The 19,976-nt window shown below is 51.2% G+C and overlaps 1 protein-coding gene across 3 annotated transcripts in view; it reads left to right on the top strand.

Annotated features, from left to right (window-relative positions):
• The window catches only part of GALNT14 (polypeptide N-acetylgalactosaminyltransferase 14), a 212,470-nt gene that overhangs the window by 182,067 nt on the left and 10,427 nt on the right, over positions 1-19,976 (top strand). For 2 of the 3 annotated variants that reach the window (XM_066264724.1, XM_066264725.1), the window contains 4 exons: positions 9,914-10,040; positions 12,100-12,192; positions 17,142-17,225; positions 17,689-17,833. In XM_066264724.1, coding sequence (XP_066120821.1) covers positions 9,914-10,040; positions 12,100-12,192; positions 17,142-17,225; positions 17,689-17,833 — 449 coding nt within the window. The remainder of the gene's footprint in view (positions 1-9,913; positions 10,041-12,099; positions 12,193-17,141; positions 17,226-17,688; positions 17,834-19,976) is intronic. The other variant, XM_066264726.1, reaches the window with a different exon arrangement.

Genomic DNA, 19,976 nt, shown 5'->3' with positions numbered 1-19,976 from the left:
TCACAGCCAAAGCTCCATTGGAGCAAAGTTTGCCCAGGCGCTGAGGATGGCTCTGTGGCCTCCGCCTCAGGTGCTAGAATGGCTCTGGTTGCAACAGAGCAATGCCCCAGATGGGCAAAGCATCACCCCCTGGTGGGCGTGCCGGGTGGATCCCGGTTGGGCCCATGTGGGAGTCTGTCTGTCTGCCTCCCCATTTCCAACTTCAGAAAAATACAATAAATAAATAAATAAATAAATAAATAAATAAAAAAAATAAGAACCAGGAGCCAAAAAATGGTGGGCCATTCCTTTATTAAAATCTCACACCAGCTGACGAGCAAACACACAGGGAAAACACTTCCCTCTTCATTCATTCAGAACTCACAAAGCTACTGACACATTATTCGGTTCCACAACCAGGAGAATCTTCTCCGGTTTCTCCTAGAATCAAAGGCCTCACCAGTCTCAGCGGAGCTCACAAAGCCCCTCAGCTCTGGGTTCCCATCCGCACACCTTCATCCTCTGTTCTCTCTCTCTCGGCAAGCATGGTGTCCCCCCTTCTCCTCCCCTTCTCCTCCTCCTCCTCCTCCTCCTCCTCCTCCCTCCTCCTCCCTCCTCCTCCTCCTCCTCCTCCTCCCTCCTCCTCCTCCTCCTCCCTCCTCCTCCTCCTTCTCCTTCTCTTTTTCCTTTCTCTTTTCAATACTTTCTGGTGGGAAAACCTCTCCACCAGTAAACATTAGCAAGACAATGGCCCTACCCAAGCAGGAAGGTAATTTGCAATTTCACAGATCACATACCTGTTGCTGCCTAGTGCCATTTTTTAAAAAATATTTTATTTATTGATTTTTTTAGAGAGAGAGGAGAGAGAGAGAGAGAAGGGGGAGGAGCAGGAAGCATCAACTCCCATATGTGCCTTGACCAGGCAAGCCCAAGGTTTCGAACCGGTGACCTCAGTGTTCCAGGTCGACGCTTTATCCCACTATGCCACCACAGGTCAGGCCTAGTGCCATTTTTTAACACTAAAAATGAGCAAACTGAAAAAATACAAATTTTACAAACTCATTTGCCCAACAAGGAGTCAGGGTGGGAAGGTCAACCTACGTCCAGTCTGAGGCTCCACGTAAAACAGGTCTCATTGCATTAAATGGAGCGCATAGAGAAAAATAACAATGGCAGGTACAGGTGGGTTTCCTTTGCAAGAAATGGGATTTCTGTGTGTTCCAGACGTGTTTGCCTTTTTTGCATTGACTGTATTTCACAGCACAAAAATCTATGAGACTATAGGAAAAGGCTCTAGCCAAGGTCACCATCCCAGTTCTCAGTGGCACACTGCCCCCCCTCCACCTGTCTCACTTGCATCATTTGGAAGCAGCCGCAGCTGCCCTGAGAAAGCTGACCCCCTAAGTACTGTACTGACCCAGCCAGTTCCTGGTGCTTTATTCCCACAAAATGTTTTTAACACGAGCTGAATAGTTTTGATAATTACCTCCGCAGTTTAGCATAGGAGCGGGCTTTAGAGAAATGTGGCTTTTAGCCTTTCCCCCCCCCCCCCCCCAGCAGTTGTTTTGCATTAAAATTGCACACTTAAACTACAATTTGCATAACACAGGACATGTAATAGAGCTGATACCTCTACTCACTTCCAGCTGCATCTCACTTTTAGCTTTGGAGAGGTCTTTAGAGATAAGGAAGCTGTTGCCCAGTGAGAAGTGTGTGTATGTAGGTGTAGGGGGGCACATTTATTTAAAAAAATAATAGGAGGCCTTAGCACATATATGAAGGGTGAGCATGGGATTTCTGGATTAAGGTTGGGGGATTTCTAAAGCCGAGCAATACAAAAGACAGTGCTGAGGTTAGAGATGAGGTGAAGGCCAGGGAGGAGCTACTGCCATCCCCCCCCCCCCCCTCACTAGGACTCAGGCAAGGACATCAGGCTGTGTCAGACTTGACACACACCTCTGTGTGTGTATGCACATGGGCTGCAGAATCGGATGGACCTCAGTTTGAACCCTGTACTTGTAACTGGCTGTGTGTCCTTGGATTAGTTACTTTACTTCTCTGAGCCTATTTCCAAGTCTTTAAAAGTGGAGACAGTGTTTTCTGTGGTAAAGTGAATGACCCACCACGAAAGATATCCACCCCCTACTCTCTGTGTTAAAAAAACATTATCCTGAGTCTTGTTAAAATGTTTAGGAAGACTTTTAATTCAGGACTATCACAATAAGTGTCAAGACTATTGCAATACGGGAGGAAGATGGGGCTCAGCTCTGAATACAGCGAGAGCTAGTGGGGATTTTTAGCCAAGGGGCAGGGCGGGGGGATGTTGGTGGATGGAAATTACCGAGAGGGAGCATCCAGGGTGAGGATGCTCTCCCAACTGGCCTGACAGAATTCTTGCTACAACTGGAAAATGGACGTTAACAAGGACCGGGGCCAGAGTCACGGCCTTGTGGAGAAGAGAACTGACTAAAGCTTGGTCCAGGAGAGCATCTTGTCACCTAGAACCTGTTGGTATTTTGCCTTACACAACCAAAGGGACTTTGTGGGTGTGATTAAAGCTGCTCACCATGAAGTTGGGAGATGATCCTGGATTAGCCAGGGGGGGCCCTGGCTAATCACAGAGAACTTTCTTCAGACAGAGGCAGATGGGATGGAACAGAAAAAATCAGAGGCATTGACAGCATGAGAGGGACTGACGTGGCCACTGCTGGGTTGAAGATGGAGGGGGCAGCATGGACGCAGAGAGGCTCCTGGCCTACAGCCAGCAAGGAAGAGGGACCCTCAGTCCCACAACCATAAGGACCTGAGTTCCCCAAACAACCTGAATGAGCTTGAAAGCAGAGTCTTCTTCAGGGTCCCCAGAAAGGAACAGGATCCTGCTGATAACTTGATTTTTGTCTTGGGAAGCTCTCAGTAGAGCCCCAAGCAAACCCACTGTAAAGCCAGTAGCCGCAGCCACCATCACAGCCTCCTGGCCCGTGCAGGTTCACATTTGATTTGGATAGACGGTAATGAAACAATGGAGCCAAGAACTGGTGGGCCATTAGCTTTAATCCTAGCTTGCAACCGGCGGGCAAGAAATACACACAGTGGGAAAACACTTCCCTTTCCATTCAGGGCTCCCAAAGCCACTGACTTATTCAAGTTTCCTAGAATCACCACCAGCCTTATTCATCTCTGTTCCCCATCTCCTTCTCTCTGTACAAACTCTGCACAAACTGGCTTCTCCTTCAGCACTCTGCCATCTTGGCTGCTTCTCCTCTCCTCCACATGGCCCCTCTCTGCTCTCCACTAGCATGGGCTCCTCCTAGAACGTGATCTCTCTTCCTTTTAAAACCTTTTGGCGCGAAATCCCTCCCCCAACACACATTAATATAATCACGCCCATCCCAAGCAAGAAGGGCAACTGATATTATCACCTGGCCGATGGGCTTCCATGTGGGCGGCGCCATCTTTAACAAAATGAGCATAATATTTTTAATCTGCCCAACACCCACACAGGAGGTTCGTGCGCTAACTTGTTACAGCAGCAAAGGAAATAATCATACTGCCACCTCACAGGCTGTTGGGAAGATTCATTAGACCATACATAGTGCCTTTGCTTCCCCTTCAGGCTCCACGGAGCCGTGTTTGTCAGAGGAGCTCGTCTAGGACCTGCTCTAGTAGTTTCCCCTCCAGCTTTCTCTTTCAGCCTCACCCTTTCCACGCTTGGTGGCTCAGTGAGGGAAATGGCCTTGTCTGAGAAGAACACCTAAGTCTGATGAAAAGTCACCTTTTTCCAAAGACAGAGAGCAAAGCGAATGCAGACCTCTGCTGTTTCTTATCTGGGTGGCTCACTACAGCCCCGTGCCCAGATGAGACCCCCGTGCCCAGAGAAGAGGCCGTTCTCTTCCAGTGGGGATATGGAGATACAAAGGGTGCCGCTGTACACCTGGCAGTTGGATAGCCCTCGGTGGCCGTGGGGTGACTGAGGTTACTGAGTGCTTAGAAGCGGGGGCCCAGGTGCAATCCTCATTGTCCCAGATGGTGTGAAGCAGTTTTGCTCAGAGATTCAAGTCTGTATTCTCTGGGCCAACAAGGTCATCTCTACTTGACTGACCTGTGGTGGCTTAGTGGATAAAGCGTCAACCTAGAATGCTGAGGTTACCAGTTCAAAACCCTAGGCTTGCCCGGTCAAGGCACATATGATAAGCAAGGAATGAACAACTGAAGTGAAGCAATTATGAGTTGATACATCTTACCCCACCCCTCTCTGTAAAACCAACAAATAAAATCTTTAAAAATAAAATAAAAATACTGCCTGGCCAGACAGTGGTGCATTGGATAGAGCGGCAGACTGGGATGCAGAGGACCCAGGTTTGAAACCTCGAGGTTGCCGGCTTGAGCGCAGGCTCATCAGCTTGAACACGGGGTCGCTGGCTTGAGCATGGGATCATAAACACAACCCCATGGTCGCTAGCTTGAGCCCAAAGTAGCTGGCTTGAAGCCCAAAGTAGCTGTCTTGAGCCCAGGGTTGCTGGCTCGAGCAAGGGGTTACTCACTTTGCTGTAGCCCCCTGGTCAAGGCACATATGAGAAAGCAATCAATGAACAACTAAGGAGCTGCAATGAAGAGTTGATGCTTCTTATCTTTCTCTCTTCCTGTCTGTCTGTCCCTATCTGTCCCTCTCTCTGTCACAAATAAAAATAAAATAAAATAAAATAGGTAAGATATACTAAGAGATTTCTGTTCTAGGAGGCCCTGGGAATGTAAAGATTTTATTGAAAGGTCCTTGTGACTGCATTTATATGTGTGGCCTTATGAGTGAAAATAGCGGGTGATTGTCTCTCTCTCTGCCCACCACTGTCCACCCTACTCCCTTCGTTCTCAATAGGTTTCAACCAGACAAGGAAGACTGGACAATGCTACTGTCTGTACCAGGGGTCCCCAAACTTTTTATACAAGGGGCCAGTTCACTGTCCCTCAGACCGTTGGAGGGCCGGACTATAAAAAAAAACTATGAACAAATCCCTATGCACACGGCACATATCTTATTTTAAAGTAAAAAAACAAAACAGGAACAAATACAATATTTAAAATAAAGAACAAGTAAATTTACATCAACAAACTGACGAGTATTTCAATGGGAACTATGGGCCTGCTTTGGGCTAATGAGATGGTCAATGTGCTCCTCTCACTGACCACCAATGAAAGAGGTACCCCTTCCGGAAGTGCAGCAGGGACTGGATAAATGGCCTCAGGGGGCCGCATGTGGCCCACGGGCCATAGTTTGGGGACCCCTGGTCTATACAATAGATGTGGCTTTATTCAAAACAGCCCATTGTATTCAATGGAACCCTCATCTAATGCTCCTTTGCCTTTGCTTAGAAACCAGGCTGTGAAATGAAACTAGAACCTTGACCAGTAGTGGCATATGAATAGCTGTGGCTTAGTTCCTGTGGAGAAAGCTGTTCCCTTTCCCCTGAGTTCCTGTCCAGCATCGTGGCTTGTCAGGTAGACACTGGCTCTGGTGATGAGTATGGGGCCCATGAGCACTGGTAAAACGGGTGATGGGTTAATGAGGAGATAGAAAGGAAAAGGTAAGAGTGGAGGGTGGGGAGGGCAGTTTGCTCTCAAATATTAATTTAAAGAAAGGGTAAAGAATTAAGTCCTGGCTGGATAGCCCAGTTGGTTAGACTCTAACCGTTAGAGCATCATCCCAAAGCACAGAGGTTGCCAGTTCAGTCCCCAGTCAGGGCACATATAGGAACAGATCTATGTTCCTTTCCCTCCACTCTCCCTCCCTCCTTCTCTCGCTAAAAAATTAATCTTTTTTAAAAAAAGAATTAAGTTAAAAATAACTTTAAAGAAAATAAGAAAATAACAGTGTTCCCGTTGAGGATGAAATAATTACACATCTCCTGCCTGGAATTCAAAGCGGATTTGAGACACTGTGACATTCATCACCAGGGAGATTATGTGGGTGCTGACTCAGGGAGAACCCCTTACAAACTCCCTACGTTGCCTTTTCTTCTCCCTACATTGTCTCTTTGCTTCATCTTCCTTTGTGTGAGAAGGTGATGACTTTGCAGGACCTGAAGAGGTGGAGAGCCACGCTCTCAGCTTTGCCTACAAGGCCCTCTGCCTCACACGTGCAGGTGCCCAGGCCCCGAGTGCTGGGGCCGCAGGGTTACAAGACTTTCCCAAAGGCTTCAGCAGACATCTGCGAGTCACCGGGCCTGGGGGGACAGACATCATTATCTCGAAGTTAGTGGAGTAGTTAAAGGAAGGACAACTCTATGTCCTAGGTTTTAAATATTCCACCCTACAGTATTTGTAAATCAATACGCTAATTAGACCACTCCAAGTTGTGTCACCCAGACTGCCTGGGCTCCAGCAGCAGCGCGGTAGTGCACGTGTCTCAGACCGTCTCCTGTAGGACAGTCTGGCCACCAGAGGAGAGGAATGGCCGCAGGACTCTTTGGGCAGTATCAGCCTGAAGGAGATCTAGGACCGTCATTTGCTAGCACCAGGGGAATGATTGGGTGAGTTAGGAATGTGACCACCAGTGATAAATGTGTCTCCCTTGTTTGTGAGCATGTTGAAGTCAGTATCTTTGTATCCGCAGCTATGTTGGCTGGTGGGGGTGTTTGGTACTGAGGGTAGGTGGAATCAGGCAAGGGCAGGAGTCTTGGAGTTGGGGGGATGTGCTTCAGTTCCCAGCTGCTCGCCATCAATGGCCCTATCAGAACTGCTTCTGTGACATAAAATAAGAGCATGCACAACCATGACCAGGATTGTTGTGGTGACTAATAAGCTGCCCCCTGAGGGAGGACTAGACAAAGCTCAGCCTGAAGAAAACGGAGGGGTCATTTTCCTCCCATTGCTGGTGTTTGCAGAATTGAGATACTCTGAGGTTTTAGACAACGGCACCAGGCACAGAACGGGGAGGCCGCAGAGTGGTTTCTGAGGCAGGGGGGAAGGGGCAGGCTGGGGTAGGTTGCAGACGGGGGAGGAGACACCCTGTGTCTGACGGGGCCCAGTGCACCAGGGCCGAGGGTCAGGCAGGTGCTGGAGGCTGGGACTGGAGCCCGGAGCAGAGGTGGGGCTGGCAGGGTGGAGGTGAGCCCTTAGTGTCAGGTGAACGTTGGGATCAGATGAGGAAGCAGTGTCAGGAGGACACTCAGAGCACAGCCTTGGAGTAAAGAATGCCAGGAGACCAGGAGTGTGGAGAAGGACCAGGGTCAGGTGACAGTGCTTTCTAAGGTGGGGGGACCTGTGCATGACAGTGGCAGAGAGGGGGGAGGTCAGCAGATTCAGAAAAAATGCCTAGAGCTGGGCCAAGTGAGCACAGGGAGAGAAGCAGGTTTCTGGGCAGGCGAGACGGAGACGGAGGTTGGAGGGATTCGCTCTGCAAATGAGGAGGGAACATATGTCTCATCTGAATACGTGGAAAGGAAGAGACCATCGCTGAGACATACGCATATTTTTAGAAGAAAGCTTGCATGAAATTTGTAGGTTATAGCTAGTAAGCAAGGTTTCTATCCCTAGTTTTGAAGGATTGGAGCATTTTCCTTTTTAGGCACGAGAGCAGACCCTGATTTGAGATCCCGAGGAGGAGCAGATGGGAGCACAGTAGACCTTAGATCTGGAGACTCAGTCACGCATGTGCTAATATGAGTCCCTGGACCGAGCCCTTCAGCCACTCAGCACATTAGCTGCAAGGTGGAGAGGGCGATGCAGACAGTCAGCTAAGCTCACTCACTGCTCCTAGTCTGCCGCAAACATCAGCTTGGGGCACATGACTCCAACCGTCCCCCACCAAATGCCAGATTTCTACGTATCGTGGGCCTTGATGGAGTGTTGAGACCTTGAATATTAAGTCTATGAATTTTACATACCTCCTGTGGCAGAAGAAGGAGGTTGGAAATGGGCACATGTGGGCCATGCCATCAGTTTCCATGTTTTAAAGACACTGGCTTCCGGGCTACATCTCTTAGTAACTGTCGCCGACCTTTCCTTTGCACTTGGAGTTTTCAGTTATTCTCAAAATTCTGTTTCATTTGATGTCGACAGCAATCCCCTGGAGTATTTTTATGATTTGCTTTTGACATCTGAGGAGGAGCCCCAGCCTCAGTGAGGTCAAGCAGGTTTCCCCACGGACTTGGCTAGTAAGTTCCCGCAGAACAGGGGCTGCCGACCTCAAAGCGAAGCTCTTCCCGTTTCTCCCCTGTCCCATGTTTTTGCCATTATTTGGTAGCAACCTTGAAGGAGTCCTTTCTTCATCCTAGTGTACACATTGCTCCCACTCTGAGGGAAATCTGAGCTTCCTAGTAGTGAGCGGTCGCCCGTCTGGGACAGCAGCACGTGGGCGGGCGTGGAGAAGGTGGCAATGTAGGATTGGTGTCAAGGAAATCTTGTCTGCAACCGTGGCTTTTCCAGGGACACATGGTAGGGGACAGTAGGGGATAGATGGGTAAAGGGTGGCTGAGGACTGGTGAGTGAGAGCAGATGAGGGTCAGGATAAGAAGAGGTCCAGGCACCTGCTTGCATGTTTGGAACGAAGGGGGACAGAAAGCAGGACGGGGAAGGGACAGCAAAGAGACCGAGGGAGGTGGGGCCCAAGGTGCTGGAGGGTGCAGGGCACTTGTATGGTGGGAAGGCACTTGAATATTCTCATCCTCATTCCTGCTGCCTCAGGGTTCCTCCCAGGACAGTCACTCAGGGCATGGATTTTCCCTGAGCCAGCCTGTTCTCGAACTTAACTGCAGAAACATGAGCTGGGAGGGATTCCCAGATGGGAAGGTGGCTTTTGACACTCATGGCCTGCCCTGGGGGCAATCAGTAAGGGGGTGCACTCTCTAGAAAAGTTAAAAGCAATAATAAAACTGCCTAACAGTCATTATGCTTTTTATTGCCACTATGTGCCTGCAATTCTGAGCAATGGCAGTGATAAGATACTCCCCCCAGCACCTTGGGATGCTGCTTCTTCCTTCTGGGGCAGAATCACCGCTCCAGATCGGCTGGGAAGCAGCCCCAGGGAGAAGTGCACAGGCCCGCCCAATCCCAGGGCCTCTGCCAGCCCCACCCCTCCCTCCTCCCTGAGGCCCCTGCAGGAGCTGCAGCCAATCAGGAAGAATGGGCACATGTGCAAAATTCCCACCCAGGGGAGCATACCCAGCAACAGCTTTGAAAGGCTTCCAGCACATTCCACGGCTGTTCTCAGCTGTCCTGGGAGGGCTGCGATTCTCAGGTGTCCTGGGAGGGCTGCCATGCAGGTGTCCTTGGAGAGCGGTGGAGCTGCAGTCCAGGTGTTGGGAGGTGCCCTCCAGGACAGCTCGTGCAGGTGCCTCCTGGAACTGTCCTTCTGTTGCATCCCGGCCATGTGGTTTGCTAGCCTGTCAAGGAAACTCCCTCACTCCATGACAGCCACTTCTATCTGGACCTTGACGGTCAGCAATTCTCTCATATTTTCAAAAGGAAATTCTATCTCATCGGCCCTGGTTCTAAGCCTCCGGGCCTTTAATCTGTCTTCCACACTGGAACCTTCCCGTGTCCAAAAGCAGCGCTCTCGTGGCTCCAAAGGCTTCTCTTTTCCAGACTCGGGCTTGGCAGCTGGCCCTGAATGTGTTCCGGAGGCTGATTTAGATGCACGCTCCTCCTCCCTGCGGGCCCCTGTTCCCATATTAACTCATACCACACTCCCAGGTGGGAGTTACTATCATCCCCGTTTGTGGATAGGGAAACGGATTGCCCTGCCTGGGGAGCGCACAGTTTGACTGTGAACTCGGCCCTTAAGCCTGCACCCTAGGCTGGGTGTAGTGGGTTCTCACCACTTCCTCGGACCTGGCGTTTCTTGGTGCCTCAAAGCTGCCCTCTTCTGTGTGTCCCGGCCCCCACCCCTCCCGCCTGGTCCAGGAAGTAGAGCGTGATGGGAGGCATGGCTGTCTTGCAGAGATCTCCTTCCGAGTGTGGATGTGTGGAGGCAGCCTAGAGATCATCCCTTGCAGCCGAGTCGGCCATGTCTTCCGGAAGAAGCACCCATATGTTTTCCCAGATGGAAATGCCAACACATATATAAAGTAAGTGCGTGTCCCAGGGGCTTTGCAGGGGCTTCAGTGGCTGAGGGCTTTCCTGGTGATGGCCATGGCTGCCCCAGGTTCTCTGGTAGGAAGCCTGAGTATTCTGGGTGGTTAGGAGCACACTCCCAGGCCTCTTCCTCTACAGGGAGGTCATGCCTGACCACCCAGCATTAGGCACCGGCCCCCTGGCTAACAAAGTCCCACATGTGGCCTTAGGGGCTTTAAGTCACTGGGCAGTGCCATCCCTCAGGGCTTAATATTCTGGGTATTTTGTGTTGTTTGGGGTCAGGGGAATGGAGGTTATTTTTAGCCACTGAGTTCTGGAAGATCTGCTGCTCCCACATTCAGGCTGATTGCCAGGGTGAAGGTGCTGGGGAAGATTCGGGAATGGCGGCACAGCGGATACCAGGCCCGCGCCTGCCCAGAAAGGGTCCAGGCCAGGCAGGCCCTGCACCCTGGGCTCCTCCCCTAGTGTGCTGTCATCTCCGCCGGGAAGGACAGGATACCAGGGCCAGTGTCCAGGGTGCCCACCTGTCGTTTCCTGCTCTCACTGCATACACCTGCTCCTGGGTTTGATTTCTTCTTTCAGCCTCTCTCCTCTCCTTTAGAAATAATTCATGTATATTCCCTTTTCCTGCTTTTTTCTTTTATTTTCCCTCTAGCATTTTTTCTCATTTTCCCTACTCCTCTTGTCTTTTCTCCTTTGAAAGTTGCATTCATCCACTTATCCCTCCTTTTCCGATTATTTGGTCCATGTGGGGCAGGGAGGACGAAGCACTCGTGTGGTGCTTTTCTTCCTTTGGGGTGTCACTTTCCTCCTCTGTGTTCTTCCGTCCTCAGCTGTTCACATATATGAACAGGTGTGGGGCATGTCCTGGCACGGCAGTCTCGGAGGAAGCGTGGGTTTGCGCCATGGGAAAGTTAACACATTTTGTGGAAGTGTGGTGGGCAAGCGTGGGCAGTGAGAAGCCTAGCAGGCAGGAGCAGCAGGGAGGATAGGCAGGGCTGCCTCGCCTGACCAGGCGGTGGCGCAGTGGATAGAGTGTCGGCCTGGGACACTGAGCACCCAGGTTCGAAACCCTGAGGTCGCCGGCTTGAGCGTGGGGTTGCCAACTTGAGCGTGGAATCATAGACAAGACCCCATGGTCGCTAGCCTGAGTCCGAGGTTGCTGGCTTGAGCAAGGGGTCACTGGCTCAGTGGGAGACCCCTGGTCAAGGCACATGTGAGAAAGCAATCAATGAACTATGGTGCTGCAACTACAAGTTAATGCTTCTCATCAGCTCTCGGGATTTTTTTTTTTTTTTTTTAGATTTTATTTATTCATTTTTCAGAGAGAGAAAGGAGAGAGAGGGAGAAAGAGAAGGTAGGAGGACCAGGAAACATCAGATCCCATACATGCCTTGACCAGGCAAGCCCAGGGTTTCGAACCAGCAACCTCAGCATTTCCAGGTTCAACACTTTATCCACTGCGCCACCACAGGTCAGGCAGCTCTCAGGATTTTTGAAAGGGAAAGGTGAGCTGTGGACACCAGGTAGGAAAGCGATGTGGTGTCGGTGCTGGCAAAATGTCAGAGATGGCTTGATTACTTAATTGTTTACACCTGTGAGAAGCTAGTTGCTGGGACTGTGGGAGGACCTTGGAGAGCCGGGACCTCGGCACGTCCCCTGTGGAAGGGAGGAGCACCTGGAACAGGAGCCCGTGGACAGCCCAAGGCCAGGTGACCTGCGCAGGTCCTGCTCTGTTCTCAGGCACCATACAGATGTGCTGAGCTCTCCTGGCTCTGTTTTGAGAGTCACAGAAGTTTAATATCTAGATAACTTTCTGGTATGTTCCTTTTGGAGAAGAGTTTATCATTACTACTAAAATCCTGTGTCTTAGGCTAAAGGTCCCATTGGAGACTGGGTGGGACTTGGCTGAGCTCAGCACCCTGGGAAGAGTAGTGTTATGGGACCATGGTGGCCCCTACCTGGTTGGTGCTGCCAACTTGTTCACGTGGGCACTTTAACTGGGTACCTCACACGTCCTCTCAGACAGCACCTCCCTGCTACCCCCCGCAGGAATACCAAGCGGACAGCTGAGGTATGGATGGATGAATACAAGCAGTACTATTATGCTGCACGGCCGTTCGCCCTGGAGAAGCCCTTTGGAAAGTAAGTGTCCCTTCCTGTTGATTTGTTGAGATTCAAGAAGAGCCCCAGCTCATAGATCCGAGCAGAGGGGTCCTGACAGCCCTGTCGCTTAGCCGGTCTCCAGAGCTGCTAACCCGTCCAGGCCCCAGGCTGCGCTGCTCTTCCATCGAAGCCCTTTGTTGCTGCCCAGTTCCGGGTGTGCAGGGCTTGGCCCGCTCTTGTGGAGTGACTCTCCAGCAACGCGGATGTAAGGCCAGGGGCCGCCATCGTCATGGCCATACACGTGCAGGTTCTCATTGAATTCGGGCAAACTGTAAAGAAGCAGTGCAGCCAAAAAATGGTGGGTCATTCCCTTATTAAAGTCTCACACTGGCTGATGAGAACACACAGGGAAAACACTTCCCTCCAGTTCCACAACCAGGAGAATCTTCTCCGGCTCCTCCTAGATTCAAAGGCCCCACCAGTCTCAGTGGAGCTGACAAAGCCCCTCACCTCTATTCCCCATCTGCACACCTTCTCTTTCCCTGCCAACGTGGCTTCTTCCTCAGCACTCTGCATTCTCTCCCCTCTCACTCTGCTAACATGGCTTCTTTCTGCCTCTTCTCCTTCTGCTCTCTCTTTTCAAAAGTTTCTGTGAAAACCTCTCCTCCAGCAAACATTAGCAAAACAATGGTCCTTCCCAAGCGGGAAGGTAATTTGCAATTTCACAGACTTGGTGCAGCCCCAATGCAATGCAAACTATAAGTGAGCAAACATAAAAATCATACAAACTTATTTGACCAATAGCAGACCACCAGCTTCATAGGTGGGGCTGTCCGGTACGGTGGGCTAATACTTCCAGCTTTCTACAGAAAGGTAGGACATGGGACTAAACAGCTTCGTGCCTGAGGTCGGAGTGCCTTCCTCCTGGTTCTCAGTCACCTCGGCCTAAACCCTCTGTCCTAGGAGGCTCAGTATGGTATAGATGTCCCCTACAGCAGTAGTCCCCAACCTTTTTTGGGCCACGGACTGGTTTAATGTCAGAAAATATTTTCATGGACTGGCCTTTAGGGTGGGATGGATAAATGTATCATGTGACCGAGACAAGCATCAAGAGTGAGTCTTAGGTGGATGTAACAGAGGGAATCTGGTCATTTTTTAAAAATAAAACATCGTTCATACTTGAATATAAATAAAACAAATAATGTAAGTTATTTATTCTTTCTCTGTGGACCAGTACCAAATGGCCCATGGACTGGTACCAGTCTGCGGCCCAGGGATTGGGGACCACTGCCCTACAGCAGTGCTCCAGCGTCATGGGGATAGCAGAGGACAGGGAAAGGAATTAAGTGCCAGATAACATATAGAAGATATCTCATTAGCACTTCCCAAACTCTAAAATGTGGGTGTATTTACCCATTGTGCAGATGAGACGACTGAAGCTTCTCCAGGTTAAGGTACTTGTCCTAGGTCCCTCCACTTAGCGAGGGGGTAAGGTTCAGACTTGTCTAATTCTAAAACCACACGATGTTGCATGCCCAAAGCCAAAGCTGATTTGAGAAGAGGAGAATGGCAACTTTATGTATTATGTTATCTGTCTTGGCAGGACGGGCAGCCAATGGCTTTTTACTGTATGTATTAATGTCACTCATTGGTCGGACTTGAGCTGTGGAGCAGATGGGTGTACACTCCACAGGCTGATCCCATCACTGCTCCAGGGGATTGCATCATGCCCCAGCCGTCCACTCCTCTCTCCCAGAGCCTTCCCAGGCATTCATCTTAGTCCGTCCAGGTCACCGCCATGTCCACCCGCATTTCTTCCCTCCCTTCCCTCCCTTCCCTCCCCAACTTGGATCCCACTCTCTTGCTTAAAGGGAGGGCTTAAAAGATGTCCTCCAGTCTTTTGCCCTGCTGTGCATCTATCAGCACCCTCAGGTAAAGGCGTCTGGATGCTGGATGAACCCGATTCTACACCTTTTCCGCCCCTGTGCACAGGCTGCCGAATGGCCCCGGGCAATGCCAGTCGGTGCTGTGAACACTGTAGCCATCAGTCTCAGGAGGCCCTCGGCGTGCCTCCTGGTCCTGCCACCTTTCCCGGCCAGCATTCTTCCTCCAGCTCCACTTAAATCTTCTCCAGTCTCCCCAACAGCAGAGTCCACACCCTGCCTGTCCTGCACAGCAGGTGACGCCTTCTGTTTTATAGATGAAATAAGTGGCATCAACTTGCCAGGACAGACCAACCTACAAACTTCACTTTGCACCATTTTTCTCTGTCTCTTTCATCTTGAAGGACAAGGTGTGCCTCCTCCCATGAAGACAAGCCAGCCCTCCACCTGTACTCCAAACACACCTTTTATTCCTGCATTCATTTATAAATCAGTATTTGTCAGGTTCCCACGGCCTGGATTCATCTCCTCCTGCCTTCTGGCTCAGAGCTATCAAACTTTACCTTGCACACGGATCTCCTGGGGATCTTGTTAAAATGTGCGTGCAGGTTCAGTGGGGTAGCATGTCTGATGAGCTCCCAGGTGATACCGTGTTGCTAGTTTTAGGACCTCAACTCAAGGAGCAAGGCCCTAGGGCAATGGTTCCTAAAGTAGCCTGCACCTTGCGATCACCTGGGGAGCTTCCACACCTGCTGATGCCTCCACTCCACTCCCAGAAAGTTGATTTAGTCGGGGATGTGGCCTGGGCTGTGGAATGTTTTAGACACACCCCCCCCCCAGCTGTGATTCTAATGTGCGGTGTGGGAACCACTGTTCTAGGGGACTTTGCCCTCCAGGTGTCTCTACTCTGTCCCGTCATTCATCTCTTCTCTACTGCATGGTTCCCATCAAAGTTTGAACTTATTCAGCATCTTAACATCTTCAAAATGGAAAGAAAAGGAAGAGGAAGAACGAAAACACTGCAAAAACTCTCTTTCCATCCAACTTTGCTGACTACCCACACCCAGTCCTAGGCTTCTTCAGAGCCAAGCTTTGTGGAAAAGCTGCCTGCGTTTACTGTCACCCCCCCCCCCCCGTGATCTGAGGCCTGGCCCCCACCCCTTGACTGCTCCCTCCTGGCTCACCCGTGACACCCCAGGACCACATCCCATCAGTATGAGCCTCTCCCACCCCAGCCCCCTCTTGGCGCACCTCTGATCGCTGGATTTCTATATCTACTGTCTTGACTCTGTCCTGGTGCTCAAGCTGCACCTCGGTCTCGTTCACAGCCTCGGTTTCCTCTTGCCACCCTTGTATATTGCCCTTCCCCGAGGGGCTGTCCTAAGCCTTCTTACTGCACATTCTCTCTGGCACCAGCCATTACTCTGTGCTGCTGCTACTCAGCTGTCTGTCTCTAACCTTGACCTTTCCGCTGAGCTCAAGTCCCTTTTATCCAAGTATCACTGGATGTTTTTGCCTGGTTGTCCCGTGGGCTCCTCCAACTCAAGTTCCAACTGAACTCATCCACTGTGCACCTAAACTTGCCCCTCGTCCCGTATTCCCCATCTCAGTGAGAGCTATTCCTTGCATCCTGTTGCCCGAGTCAGAAACCTGGGTGTCAGCCTTACTGCCCCCTCTCCCCTCACGTTTCACCAGTCCCCACATCCTGGTAACGCTGCCTCATCCATACACTGAGCACCCTGGTCCCTGCTAACCACTGAACATCCATCATTTAAAAAAAAAAAAAAAAAGCCATTCCTGCCACCCTGTTGTTTAGAGTCTGGTGAGGACATGTGTTCAGGCTGTGTAGGAAGTCCTGGTGCTGGAGGAGCTGCTGGTGCAGTCCTAGGGGGCAGGAGGCATGGCTGGGACAGAGCAGGGCCAGGCTGTGTGGGTGCCCAGGAGGGACAGGGTGTAAATGGAACTCGGGCGGATGCTGGTGGTGCAGATGGAGAGAAGGGGAGGGACGTGAACCTGTCACTCCTCTCCACCCCCACCCCCACCCCCACCCCCACTTTTCTACCCAACATCATGATCAGTACCCGGGTTTCTACAGCTGCCTCCTAACTGCTCTTCCTGCCTCCAGCTTTGCCCCATCGGAGCTCTTCACCATCAGTAAGATGCTCTTAAAGTGCAGACGTCATCACGTCATGCTCTGTTCGGAACCCATCAGTTACACCATTGCCCTTAAAATAAAGTCCCACCTCCTCCACAGAGCCTCGCCGCACAAGACCCTATATGGGCTGTGTCTTCTTCTATCATCCCACTCATTCCCCCTTTCCGTCCCCCTGCACACGTATATTCTCACACACATATGTTCACCTCCTACGGAGCTGCTCCTGCCCACAGCACTCACTTCTTCACATGCGTTACTCTCTCGGCGAGTCCTGCCTCCACCAGGGCCCGCCTCGCCCGCTTCTTGGTTTATCTAGATCACGTCCACTTTTCCTTCAGCGTTACCACGTTGCCCACCGCTGATCTGACAAGCAAGGGCACACCCTGGAGGAGCTCCCACAGTCCCCACATTCACGGCGGGTTGTGATTATTTGTTTCATTACCTTTCTCTATTGCTTGGAAGCTTGTCGTTATATCCCACATTGGGCAAAATGCCTGGCACACAGTAGGTGTTCGATAAATATCTGATGAACAAATACATGACCAGGCCTTGGAACCAACCAGAGAAGAGGATTCTTTGAGGCTGGGGTGCTTGGGGGTGGCATTTCGACTGCAGGATCCTAAGAGGGGTTTGTGAGTGAGTAGACTCAAGAGTCCCGATGGCGAATTATTACAACACACTGAGTGTTCTTAGAACCTTGTTTGCAGTCGAAACACCCCCAAAATCCATTTTCAAGGTAAAGCACAAGTCCTTGGTGTCATTGCCGCACCATGGTGAGCATCGCTGTTTCCGTAGTTCTGCCTAGAGCTCTAGACGTCCCTCTTGGTTCGTTTTTCAGCGTCCTCCAGAGAGATGTGGGCTCAGAGTGTGAGCACAGGTGGTGCTTTGTGCTTCCCAGCCTGGGGCCTGTCTCTGCCATAGCTGTGTTCTGTCCTTCTGTCTGCCCCCAGCATCGAGAGCAGATTGGACCTGAGGAGGAATCTGCAATGCCAGAGCTTCAAGTGGTACCTGGAGAATGTCTATCCGGAACTCAGGTATCTGCCCTACTGTTTGAGCCTTTAGTGGCTGCAAAGAGAGGCCCTCGGCTGACCCGATCTGGATAAGGACAGCTGTGGTCCACTGGATGAGGGTTTTTAAGTATATAGAGGTCTGAGAAGTCCAAATAGCTCCTCCTTATCCCTGAACCAGGAGTTGTATTGATCAGTAGCATGAGCGACTGAGGTTAGCTAGGAACAGTATTTCTCAACTGCTGGGGTCTGAGCCCATGGGTGTGACCTGAGGACATAGACGTGCAGAAGCTGGCTCCATCCCAGCCCCGTGTAACCTTTGGCTCTTGGGTTTTCCCTGCTGCCTTGTTCCTGTGGATATCCTACTCCCCAGCAGAACCCAGGGCAAAATGCCCCTGCCATTCTCAAAACACTGCCCCTACCTCTTCAGCTGCTAGTGTTAAAATCCCAAGAGCCTTAGATTCTCATCTCTCCTGTGGCTTTCCTCTAGAGTCCCCAAGGATTCCTCCATCCATAAAGGCAGCATCCGGCAGAGGCACAAGTGCCTGGAGTCGCAAAGACACAAAAACCAAGACACAGCCAACCTCAAGTTAAACCCTTGTGTCAAGATCGAAGGCGAAGATGCCGACTCCCAGGTGAGTCCCAGGTGGGGACTTATGAACATGTGCACAAACTCAGCCTCTGTCACCTGCTTTTATGTGACACCAGGTATCCAGTTATACCCAGAGCTCAGCAGCAGAGTAGGAGAAGCATGACAACCCCTCCCTCGAGGACTGGGCTCACTCTGCTGGCTTTCCAAGGGTGTGGATGTTCTCTGAAAGGTGCCTTCCTTGCCAGGCAACAGTGTGCCTACAGGAAATTGCCATTAAATTAGCAGTTCATGAGTAGGTCATCAGTGTCCATCCTGCTGGCAGTAACTGTGGACTGGGTCCGGCAGGGCCGGTAGGACAGCTACTCCCAAATATGAAACGCAAAGCAGAAAAACATGCTGCTGGGTGACGCTACACCAGCACAAAATGCCCGCTCTGAATCTTGTCGCTGATTTCACCCTGACTTTAAGGTGGTGACACCAGATTTGCTAAAACCATTACCATCCTCTGCCACCCCCATTGCTGCGCAGAGCATGTGTGTCCCCATCCTGCCCTCACCAGGCCTGGGCTGCCCCTCTGCTATTCCTGCTCCCCCAGGTCTAGAGGGCTCATGTTGCCCCTTCTCAGGAAGGTGTCCTGGTGTCTTAGTGGATTCATCAACATAGCACCCCCCTGTTCTGTGGGCCAGTGCTCTCCCCTCTAATGAGAGAACAGCCCTTTTAAAGGTCACTGCCAAATACATGGCCTGCTTTGACCACTGTGACATTTTGCCAGCCGATGCATAAACTGCCCTCTGGCGCTGGTGGCTGCATGGTCCCAGCTCTCCTGCATTTCCGTTCTCCCTGTCTCTGTTCTTTTTGCGGGCCCCCCTCCCCAACTCTCATGCCCTTACCATACCATGAGTATTCACCAAGGGTCTCGGGTCACTTCTTTTCCCTGTAACTGGTTTCGTGGAGATTTTATCCATGCTTCCAGCTTGGACAACCTCCTGTTTCACTGATTCACAAGTTCTGTACCTTCATCTGTGGATTCATTCATTCATTCTCTGCTAAGTGTGATGATGCTGACATGAAAGGCTAGGTTGCAGGCCTCCAAGGTCCCTCAGAGAATCTAATGCAGAAAGAGGCAAGGGAGCAGACATTCTGCTGTGAACTCTGTCCCGGATAGAGTTTCACCCTGGAGGTACTCAACGTACGCATGAGAATCAGGGACGTCTACCCAGGGGACTTGGAAACTGAGCTGCAGGCTGAGAGATGAGTTGCCTCTGTCATTCCAATCCTGCATATCTCTCGTGGCTCCTTTTCTCTCCCTGTTTCTGCAAGCGCCACCGTCACCTCTTCCCTCAGAATAGGTGTTCCTGGACCCTGCACTTGCATCTTTATGCCTGATCAGCATTCCTCAGTGTTCAGCCCTATTGACATTTTGGCCTCGATCCTTCCTTGTGGTTGGGCTATCTTGTGCTCTGTAGGCTGTCTAGCAGCATCCCTCGCCTCTCTCCACAAAACTACCCTAACTGGGAACCATTGTGTTAGATTATGGCCCTAGCCGCCATTCGCTGCCCTCACCCCCTATCTGGCGTGCGATCAGCAAATCATCATTCCCCATCTCAGTGTAGTCTCCAGGGGCTCCCCATTGTCTACCCCAAAAATCCACCTTCTTGCCTCGGCGTTGGAAGCATTGCAGCGCCAGCCTCCACTGCCGTGACTTTTCTGAGAACCCTCTCTCTGCTCGGCAGGACACGGGAGGGGGCTGCCTGAGTCAGACAGGGAAGGGGAATGGAGGTGTCGATTTTGCTTTAGGTGTGGCAGCCTGGCTGGGAATGACACAATTTGCTCAAGTGGCATCTTGTAAAACGTTTTGAGTGGGTGACACACATTTCTTTCTTCTGAATCCGTGTGTGGGCGCTGCTCGTGGGAATCCCAGCAGCCAGAATGTTGTCGTCCCCCTTTCCCTGGGATGGGAGTTCTCTTGGTCTGTGTCCAGCACAGTGGAGGCTTTTCTGGGCCTCGATATCGTTGGCTGCCTAAGGAAGTGGGAGGAGAGGAGCCAAGGGATCCTTGGGTCTTAGGGAGTGGTCCCCCAGTAGCCTGGCCCCGGGAGAGATCGCCAGGATGTTTATTTGGCCGGAGGGTCGTAGTACGCATCCCAGCTGACCTTCCAGTGGTGTGAGAAAGGGGAGGAAAAGCGG

This window comes from Saccopteryx bilineata, chromosome 3 (genome assembly GCF_036850765.1).
Source record: "Saccopteryx bilineata isolate mSacBil1 chromosome 3, mSacBil1_pri_phased_curated, whole genome shotgun sequence".
Classification (NCBI taxonomy): Eukaryota; Metazoa; Chordata; class Mammalia; order Chiroptera; family Emballonuridae; genus Saccopteryx; species Saccopteryx bilineata.
The sequence above is the reverse complement of the archived record's forward strand: the minus strand, read 5'-3'. Positions and strand labels throughout refer to the sequence as shown.